The sequence below is a fragment of the Rutidosis leptorrhynchoides genome, chromosome 10, assembly GCF_046630445.1.
Source record: "Rutidosis leptorrhynchoides isolate AG116_Rl617_1_P2 chromosome 10, CSIRO_AGI_Rlap_v1, whole genome shotgun sequence".
NCBI classification, from domain to species: domain Eukaryota; kingdom Viridiplantae; phylum Streptophyta; class Magnoliopsida; order Asterales; family Asteraceae; genus Rutidosis; species Rutidosis leptorrhynchoides.
The window spans coordinates 211,204,046-211,215,840 of record NC_092342.1 but is presented as its reverse complement, the minus strand read 5'-3'; the positions used below and the strand labels follow the sequence as shown (position 1 = coordinate 211,215,840).

The 11,795-nt window shown below is 28.4% G+C and overlaps 1 protein-coding gene across 1 annotated transcript; it reads left to right on the top strand.

Moving 5' to 3' along the window:
• The first annotated feature begins 470 nt into the window (after positions 1-470).
• On the top strand, positions 471-1,338 carry LOC139870799 (peter Pan-like protein). The gene is made up of 3 exons (XM_071858570.1): positions 471-488; positions 912-1,097; positions 1,198-1,338. Exons 1-3 carry the CDS (start codon positions 471-473, stop codon positions 1,336-1,338), a joined length of 345 nt encoding a protein of 114 aa, XP_071714671.1.
• The last annotated feature ends 10,457 nt before the right edge of the window (positions 1,339-11,795 follow it).

The window sequence follows — 11,795 nt, the reverse complement described above, 5'->3', positions numbered from 1 at the left end:
ATTTGTCAAAATACCGAGTGCATTTTATCATCTCGAGAGAGGGCCCGAACCCAAATCATTCTTGTCTAAATTATCAACAGATGGGCCTAAATCAAGGTCCAAAACACGAGGCCCAAAACACGAGGCCCAAAAACAATCGGATTAGTCTCTAAACCTAGCGATCCATCCAGAACACCATAAACCTCCGTAAACCAATTCCTCATTATCAACCTGCACGTTGTTAATCGCCTTCATCATATCGATATCTTCAAAACCCTTAATTTATCATCTCTCCTAAACCCCCTTTCAAAACCCTTCACAGCCGCCTCTCTTACACGCATCGAATTCAGGTATTTAACTCAATTTTCACCTTTACTTTCCATTAAATCATATTCATTTTTCTTAATTTTTGCATTTACCAATCGCTTGTGTGTTTATTTGCAGTTTAGGTTTTAGGGTACCAATTTACTTGCTTATATATCTATTCATAAATGGCTAATTTCCGTAATGTAAGTAATTTCAGCAATTAAAGCTCTTTATTATCCATTAAAATGCATGGATACTAGTTTAGTGTTATGTTTAATCTGTATTTGTACAAATCGGAATTGAACTAAAAAACCAACCTGAAAGCTATAGTCGAGAAGTAGCAATGGAGCTGCTTTATTTTGACTTGGTAATTTGTGTAACTATTACAATAGAGAAAGAGATAAATTGGTTCACATTTCATAACCTAACTGTTATCGTGATTTAATCGATTCTGAAGTAATGACTAATTCTATTAGACGCTCCATTATTTCTGTTATGCCATCATGTGATGGTCACATGGCTCTCATTTGTTAATTCTGTTGCACATGCGTTTGCTCAGACTTGTAGCATTTACTTATAATACTTGTAGATTATATTATATAAAAAGTTATATATGTCTGAATCAGAAAAAGAAGATGGGATGTGTGAAGCCAGCAAAGAAGCAACCACCACAACAGAATGTGGATCATGTAACTGGCGATAAAATCCCAAGGAGTTTCGGTTTTTCAAGGTTGAAATTACCTGGGTCTCTTAAACAATTGCAAGCTGATTTGCGTAAAATGATGATTTCGTATACTGCTTTAAACCTAAAGGTATATATAATCATTATCTATCAATATCTCACTGTATGTATTGAATTTTTTAACTCGTTCGCTTGTTATTTATTTATCTGGTGGTGTTAATTTGCAGTAGAAGGAGCGTAACAACCTTAGAGATTTCTTGAATGTTGCAGGGCCAATGGGAGTTACTCATTTTCTTATGTTATCAAAAACAAGAAACTCTCCTTATTTGAGAGTTGCACGAACACCACAGGGTCCCACTCTTACGTTTTAAATTCAAGAGTACTCGTTAGCTGTTGATATCGCTAATTCTCAGTTACGTCCCAAAGTTCCAAAAGATTTGTTTAAAAATACTCCTCTGGTAATTCCCTAATTTTAATTACATACTTACTGTCATCATTTTGTTAAACCTAGTTTTTTTTTTGCCATTAGCTACATACTTAAAGTTTTACTTTATAGCATACTTAGAAATTACAAATTTCATTGGTTTTATTCAGATTGTTTTGTCTGGTTTTGGGACCGGGGAGCAACATTTGAAGTTGGTGACTATCATGTTTCAAAACATCTTTCCTGCCATTGACATTAACATAGTGAGTGTGTGTCTTTTAAAAATTATGTTTGTATGTTTATTGAAGCGACACGTCCTAATCCATCTAGACGAATACATTACATTTGGTTACATCGCGAGGTACTTGACCTCTAAATGATACATTTTACAAACATTGCATTCGTTTTTAAAAGACAAACTTTCTTCATATCGAAAGTTGACGGCATGCATACCATTTCATAACATATCCAACTATAAATGACTTAATAATATTCTTGATGAACTCAATGACTCGAATTCAATGTCTTTTTGAAATATGTCATGAATGATTCCAAGTAATGTCTCTAAGATGAGCAAATGCACAGCGGAAGATTTCTTTCATACCTGAGAATAAACATTCTTAAAAGTGTCAACCAAAAGCTTGGTGAGTTCATTAGTTTATCGTAATCAATCATTTCCATAATTTAATAGACCACAAGATTTTCATTTCCATTTCTCATAAAAATAATCTCATATCAGGCATTTCGCACGGCATAGAGATAAAAATCATTCATATGGTGAACGCTTGATAACCGAACTAACAGGATGCATATTGAATATCCCCATCATTACGAGACTCTCATCGGACATGATAATCGAAGTACTAAAGCATTCATAACCCGAATGGGATGTGTCAAGGTCCATAGATCTATCTTTAGGATTCGCGTCAATTAGGGGCCATTTCCCTAATTCTTAGGCTACCAAGCTAAAAAGGGGCATATTCGATTTCGATAATCCAACCATAGAATGTAGTTTTGATTACTTGTGTCTATCTCGTCAAACATTTATAAAACATCGCATGTATTCTCAGTCCCAAAAATATATATTGCAAAAGCATTTAAAAAGGGAGCAAATGAAACTCACAATACTGTATTTTATTGTAAAAATACATATGACGGCATTGAACAACTAAACAATGCAGGGTTGGCCTCGGATTCACGAACCTATATCATTTATATATGTATTAAAACATATAACAAGTTCATATATTAATAATATTAATATACTTGTTATATTTAATGATTCATATGTCATGTTTAATAAATAATTTAGATATATTTATTTTTATATATCTTGAATAATTAATTAATACTTATTAAAAATTTAATAATAGAGTTTGGTTATCTGTTTTAATTATTGTTTTATATATCTAAAATTTATCTTAATAATAATAATGATACTAGTAATAATATTAAAAATGATAATAATAATGATAATACTAATTATTATTAATGGTAGTGTTAGTAATAATATTGATAATAATAATAATAATAATTAATAGCTCATTTAATCCTAATTTTTACTTAAGCTTAATTATATTACTTAAATCATAACTTAATTATAATACTTTTACTTCATAACATTCTTCATAATATCCTAATATCTTAAGATTTTAACGGTTTTATGTCTGTACGTACATATATACAAATACTCTGTTTATAAATTTTCATGACCATAGCTATGTTATTCATATCCTAATCAATATAAACTTTATAGTTATATACATACTTACTTACTCAATATCATATGACTTTAGTTCATAAAATTTTATTACTTAATATTAACGATAATCTTATTTGTAACTATAGTCATAATAATAATAGTAAATGATCTAAATGATAAAATTTTTAATAATAACAATACCTATAAGGATATTAATAATAATAATGATATTATTAATGATTATACTTATGTTAATAATAATAATAGTCTTAATCCTAATAATAATAATACATGTGTTAGGAATAATAATAATAATAATAATAATAATAATAATAATAATAATAATAATAAAGTTCATAATACCTAATAATAATAATAATAATGCTATTGATATAATAATAATACTAATACTTAATAATAATAATAATAATTCTAATAATAAGAATAATAATAATAATAATAATAATAATAATAATAATAATAATAATAATAATAATAATAATAATAATAATAATAATAATAATAATAACCATAACAATAATAATTATAACATCAATAATAATAATAATAATAATAATAATAATAATAATAATAATAATAATAATAATAATAATAATAATAATAATAATAATAATAATAATAATAATAATAATAATGATTTTAAAAAAAATGTAAAACTACCTTTAGAAGCTTTTATTAAAAAATGCCCCGAACCGGGCTCGAACCCGAGACCTCTCGAATACCATCTAACACCCTTAACCATAACACCAAATTAGTTTTTCTGAAATTATAAGTAACCCGATTATATTTAAACATTTCACGTTAAACTTCTTCTTCTTCTTCTTCCTTAATTTTTTTACAACGATTCATGAACTTTAAAAAAAAAGTATAATCAAAACTATGAATCAACATGTTTAGATTCTTTAAATTAATAACAATTCAATATTAAAGGTTTATATTAGTTGAAAGGTAAAAAAAAAATTAAATAAATAAAAAAAATATGCATACACAGCCCCCTGCCCGTCGCTGTCTAGGAAGGAAAGAAAAGAAAAATTCAATTCGCTTTCGAGTACGTTTTGGACCATAATTATAAAAGACCATAATTATAAAACGAAAAACATTGAAAAACAATCCCTAAAACTATTGGAATCGTTAATTTAACTTGAATTATCACAGAAAGTTCGAATTCGATTGAAGAACAAAAGTTGACTTTTTAAGAACAAAACTTTGACTCCGAAAATTCTTGATCAATTTGAGGAATTAGGGGCTGGAAATTTGCAGGTAGATCTATTAAATGATTCCTAACACCTCTGCTATTATAGATTTTTGAATTAAGAACTGAATTTGAGATTTTAAATTCTCGGTTTGGCGAAACAGAGGGAACCAAGCTTTTTATCTTATTTTCTGTTTAATTCAGAAAAAATGACAGATGGGAGTGATGTATAATTGGTAAATATGATGGAAAAAAAATTGGAATAACTTTCTTCCCAAAATCAAATAACCGAATTGATATAATACGAGTGGGTGTTGAAAGAGTCACAAGCAGAATAGAACAAAAAAATAAAGAAGACAGTGATATGAACCAACTTTATTATACCTATCTGACTTTCTCTTTTATATTTAATTAACATTACTAATTAATAATAAATATATTAATAATATTGATAATATTATTAATAATAATAAATACTAATAAAAATAATAATAATATTAATGATAATGATAATATCAAAATAATACTAATTATAGTAATAATAGATATAATAATAATATTAATAATAATATTAATGATAATAATTTGCATCTTAATAATAATAACAATAATAATTTTTAATAATAATGATCCTTAATGATAATGGTACTGATAATAAATAATAATACCAGTATTATCATAATGAAAATTATAATCTTATTACTAGCTATAATGATAATGATATAAATAAAAAGATAGTTTTTAACATTCATAATAATATTAATCTTCATAATAACTAAAATTATAATTTTACTACTAATTATGATATCAATAATGATACAATAATATTAGTAATCATAATATATAAAATTTCATATAGAGTAACATTAATAACACTAATATTAATATTAATACCTATTTTAATAATAATAATGAAAGTAATAATAATAATATTATTGTAACAACAATATTTATCATGCAATTTCTTTGTATCTATATTAATTGTAAAATTTATTAATTATATAATATTTGATAATTATATAGCATTTATACTTAATATTTATACATTTATATTTTATAATTATGATTATTAATAAGAATCATATATATTTATTCTTTTTAATAATTCTTAATAATTCTGTTTATTATTTTACATTTTTAATTTGAATGATTAAAATGTATTCTATTAACTCAAATTATTATATATACACTTATGTTGATATTTACATATATCTATATATATTTATTTACATATTTATTTACACGCAAATGTTCGTGAATCGTCGGGAATAGCCAAAGGTCAAATGCATTCATAAAAAAAAAATAGTTCAAACATTTTGAGTCTCGGTTTAATAGACTTTGCTTATCGTGTCGAAATCATAAAAAGATTAAGTTTAAATTTGATCGAAAATTTTCGGGTCGTCACAGTACCTACCGGTTAAAGAAATTTCGTCCCGAAATTTGATCAAGGTCGGCATGGCTAACAATAAGAATGTTTTTATGACGAATATAAGTTGATAAAATAGAATTTTATTACCATAGAGTAATATGGATAACATGATTCGATTACTCGAAGAGTATAAGTGAGGTAATATGGATAACATGAATCGATTACTCGAAGAGTATAAGTGAGGCTATCACAAAAGAGTGAAATGAGTAAATAATGTTTCGTCAAATCTTTTGACATAGATATGGTTGATTTCCGGAATTCAAGGGATTTAGAGAAAATAGTTGAGATCTGAAAGATTTGATTCTTTGGTGAATAAAATCTCTTTAATTAAATGCGATTATCTGCCTTGATTTCTTTATCAGATATTTCACTATAAATTAACTTCTTCCGTTTCATTACTTTTATCACTCCTATACTCAATTTCTAAATTCAAAAGATTGTGAAAATGCTTAATCCAGTTCTAATCCCTGTCCTTATCCTTACTATCGCAACAATCATTCTCCTTTTCTAACTACCACCGGAGGAATCTGTTTTCTTCTACTTCGCCCTTGGGGTTATAATGTTTTTAATTCTCATGTGTTTTTATGTTGCAATAAACATTGATATACACGGTTTGTAATTTATGTGTTGTTTTCGGGTTTTATATTTTCTCTTATATTTTGGAGCTCTTTACCTTTTTAATTTCTTCTCGACCTCTAGTAAAGCGAGTAATGGTCCAAAATTCGTAAGTATGGAGTTTCGAATGAACTTAATGTTCTAAACAACAAAGAACGTAATAGCACGATTTGATTTGTCAAATAACTAGAATCACTGAGAATAGAATTATCAAGAATATACTTTCTTGATATGTTCAGAAGTTAAGCAGAATGAAAGAGTTATGTAACATGGTACATGATGACGATGGGTTCTGTGAAACTATAGCACTTTGATTCGCTCAAAACGGATTTAAAACGAAGAAGTTATGGGTAAAATAAAATTGGATAAATTTGCTTGTTTTAGCTACGTGAAATTTGGTAACAAACCTATACTAACTATATCTTAACTAAATTTCTTGTATTATACATGTCTTGATAGACCATAGACACGTATACAATTGTTTTGACATATTATATCGACGTCATCTATATATATTATTTGGAACAACCGTAAGTCACTCTATATCGTGGTAATGTTCGAGTTAGCATATAAAGGGTCGAGGTTGATTCTAAAATAATATATATACTTTGAGTTGTGATCGAGTCTGAGACGTGTATACACTGGGTCATGGATTGATTCGAGAAAATATATTGATTTATGTATTACTAACTGTGGACTACTAATTGTGGACTACTAACGTTGGACTGCTAACTTAACAACTTAAAACTGCAACACGTAATAAAAAAATATTGTGAATATATTTCGATCATACTTTGATATATATGTATGTATTTGTTATAGGTTCGTGAATCGACCAGTGGCCAAGTTTAATTTTCGACGAATTAAGAATCTGTCAAAGTGAGTTATAGTCTCACTTTTAAAATCTAATATTTTTGGGATGAGAATACATGCAGTTTTATAAATGTTTTACAAAATAGACACAAGTACATGAAACTACATTCTGTGATTGGATTATCGAAATCGAATATGCCCCTTTTAGCATGGTAGCCTAAGAATTAGGGAACTGGCCCCTAATTGACGCGAATCCTAAAGATAGATCTATCGGGCCCAACAAGCCCCATCCAGGTTACAGATGCTTTAGTACTTCAAAATTTTCATATCCGAAGGGAGTCCTGGAATGATGGGGATATTCTATATGCATATTGTAAATGTCGGTTACCAGGTGTTCACCATATGAATGATTTTTATGCAGATTGCTATATGCATGCATGATGTTTATGAGAACTGGAAATATGAAATCTTGTGGTCTATTATTACGATTTGATAAATATATAGGTTAAACATATAACTCACCAACATTTTTGTTGACGTTTTAAGCATGTTTATTCTCAGGTGATTGTTAAGAGCTTCCGCCGTTGCATGCTAATTAAAGATAAGAAATGGAGTCAGCATGCTTGTATGATATTGTTTAAAAACTGCATTCGTAAAATAAATTGTTGTAAAATATTATTGTAAACCATTATGTAATGGTCATGTGTAAAAGTTGTATTTTAGATTATCATTACTTGATAATCTACATTATGTCTATTAAACCTTTATCGATAGAATAAAGGTTATGGTTTGTTTTAAAAACGAATGCAGTCTTTGAAAAATGTCTCATATAGAGGTCAAAACCTCGCAATGAAACCGATTAATATGAAATGTTTATAATCAATATGAACGGGACATTTCAGTTGGACCCAGGATGACTCTTCAGCTTATTAAGATTGAGGATGGTTTATGTGCAGGCACTGTAATTTTTAGTAAGCAAGGTAACTTTTTACTTGCCTAATCACATCATATACTTTATTAGTATATGTTATGTTATTTATGCAATAGTTTAATTTCCGAGTTTTGTTGATGTTTGGAAGAAGAAGAAGAAGAAGAATAAAATATGAGTTTGTTCTTGGTCCTAAGCAAATGCAAGTTTTGGAGGTCACTTTAGCCATCATGTTATACATGTTTTGATTGTAATTTATCACCGATTGTAAATTTAATTGAGCAAAATACGTTATATTAAGAGTAAAGATAGGTTTGAACAAACCTAAATATGTAGCTTTCAATATTGTTAGCAACAATTTAATAAACGTGACTATCACAAACCTTATTTTCGTTAATAATTAAAAAATTGTAGGTTATATGTATATGTATATCGATATGTAGATGTATATGCATATATTTTAGTACGTAAACATGTATATATAGATGTATTTTAGGTGATAATGGATATATCCGTGGATGATAAATTGTCATCCATATCCAATCCAATAAATATTTAGATCACCCATATCCATATCTATCACACCCCAGTTAGGGCCTGGGTGAAATGTGACTTAATATTAAAATATACCAACATATTATAATAACGAGAACAATACTAAATGAGAAAATTTAACTTTATTGAGTACGCAGCGGAAAATGAAATGTCGTTAAAAAGGAATAAAGTAAATGTTTAAATGCAATAGTAATAAATGCGATATCTTTTGATCCTATATCCAAGTAGCATCACATAAGCAGTAGATAAATAACTTGATCAAACAGCACCAGAGACAAAACATGCTAAAGTGTCAACCAAAAAGGTTGAGTGAATTTCATAGGTTTAACAAATAAGTTTGACCGTTGTTTTAGATCACAAGATTTAGTTTGTAAAGTTGATCTCCCGCAGGATCAAAAAGTTTTGCCAAGGCGTAATATTTAGACTAAACGTTCAAGTTTGCCCCAATGACAAGTTGTGTCTGTCCTTGTCGATTTAATTTCATTATCAAGTAATACAAAGACTTAGTCAAATGTATCGGGGGCATTACTCCCGATAGGCCTACCCCCAATAATTAAGCATGCAATCAACGAGCAATGAAAAATATCACTGTAGGAACTTAGTCGGACATAGCCGAGTATAGCATAGTTTTAGCAGTTGGTACTTGTGTCTAAAGTGTAAAATGTAAAAACATCATGTGTATCACCCCAAATAAAAGTAAGTAAGTTTGCTAGTAATAAAGAGTGGGGCTATGAGTTCACCTTAGTAAGCAGAGAGAGATGACGATTATTCCTTGGAATAGAAGTAAGTGTTTTTGCCCATGTTTAAGTAAATGTTTAAGTATGACAGTGTTGTAAGTATAGTTCGTTTTCCTTTTCTAGTAAGTTTCTATTTTTAGAAAGTTTCCACTTTTAGTAGGTTCCTTATTTTAGTAAGTTTCTATAACTAGAAAGTTTCTACTTTTAAGAGTGTTTTCCATTTTAGGATACTTGCCATATTAGATAAGCTTCCAATCACCCCTTTCCCTTCAAATGGCCATTTCAGGTCCAGGGGCTTGAGCTATAGGACCCTTTAAATCAGAAAATCCAAACCCTTCCGCCTAGAGTTTCGTAGAAACCATTCGTCAAGAAAGTTCGAAGATCTATACATGTAATGACCCGGAATTTTCCGACCAAATTATACTTATGAGATTAATATTTACATAAATTAAACCATACTAACATGATAAGCAATCCAAATTGTTGAAACTTGTATTTTTGAAAAGAGTTTTACACAACGTTTGACCGTCCAATATGACCGATGATATCACGAACTATATAACATACGATAATTATATGTTTGTGTATATATATTTATTTATATATATTTAACATGATCTAAGGATGGTTTAACATCTCATTGTGTACTAATGAGTTATAAGTATATGTTGAAACTACTAACTTAAGTTTTCACAACGATAACTATACGTAACATTCTTTGATATATATACTTATAATCTATAATGCTTATACATGTATCGTATATATAATGTATTTAATCACTTTCTAAGGACTTAAATACATAAAACAATATAAGTATATTCATAAAAGATAGCTATATTTGAATTCTCGTTCCGTTTCCTCAAGATTTCTATACGTATATCTAGGGTATATGTACTCGTATCAAACCCAGCTTCTATACGTATTTAATATTGGTATATACACATCAAATCAACATTCTAATCAACATTATTACTGCCCTAGATATGAGGTAACTATAATTTGTCAACTAGTATGAATTATTAGTAAGAAAACAAAATTAGGAATCCTTTTCTTTCTTTATAAACTAAAAACGTTTTTATAAATGAACACCATTTCTTCACTCCATTTTCTCATACCTACACCCTCATTTCTCTCTCAAAATACTCCTAACTTCATACTTGATCATCTCCAAGGATTTTCCCCATCATTTAGCTTCAATTACAAGCCTAAAACACCATAAGAAAACTCTTTCAAGAACATATCAAAACAACCACCCATTTGAAGAAGTTTACTTCCAACCTTTTGATCTAACTCCACCACTCTTTGATTCCAAGATTATTTCTTATCTTTTGCAGTAACTTTGTCCAAGTAACTTGAGGTAGTAACCTTGTTCATAATCTTATTCAATTCATATTCATATAGCTATCTTATTTTGTGGTATAAAATTTTAACAACAAGAAAATAGTTTGAATGATTTCAAACTTGTTCATAAACTAAATAGATCCTTCTAACTTGACTTTTAAAACACTTCAAGACCTGTAATATATCATAATTATATGCTAACCTAACAAGATATAACTTGGTTTTACAAAGAACATCTTAAAAACTGAATCTACGTCGCCGGATTGCAACCGGGGGCTGTTTTGGGTTGGATAATTAAAAACCATCTTGAACTTTGAATTGGAAGTTCATGTTCTGGAAAAATGATATTTCTTATGAATATGTTAACACATAAAAATTTCATGGTTTAACTCAAAGTGTAAGTATTTTTAGAAAAATGATCATTAAATGTTGTTTTTATGATGGAAAATGATCACTTTCATAAGTTTCACCAAAGTTTGACCTATAACCTATGATTTTAAATACAAACTAAGATATTTTCAGTTCATATTCTTAAAATTTGACTCGATCCAAGGAAGTGGCAAGTTGAGCCAACAAAAACGGAGTTGTAATGAAGAAACTACGACTAAAACAAGATTGGGTATCCGAAGCTAGTTTAGCTACGAAAATATTTGGAGAAAAAGTAAATTAATCGTATCTATTCTAATTAATATGATATTTTATATATAATTACTTATGATTTGATTTTTATATATTTCAGGACCACCCGTAAACAACACGAGAAGATTAATCATAAGACCTCATGATTGTACGCAACACGTCATTTGACAACATGGTACCATGGGTCGAGATTAATTCTGATCAATACGAATACGATGGGGTCTTTATTTATTTTATTTAAGCAACTAATTGTGGACCACTAACATCGGACTGCTAACTACGGACTAAGAAAATATTAAAAGTATTAAAAGTATATATATATGTAATGATTACTTAAAAAGAAAATATGTTGATATATTATATATATGGTTAGGTTCGTGATATCTATCGGAGACCAAGTCGAATTAAATACCTTCAAGGAAAAAGTGA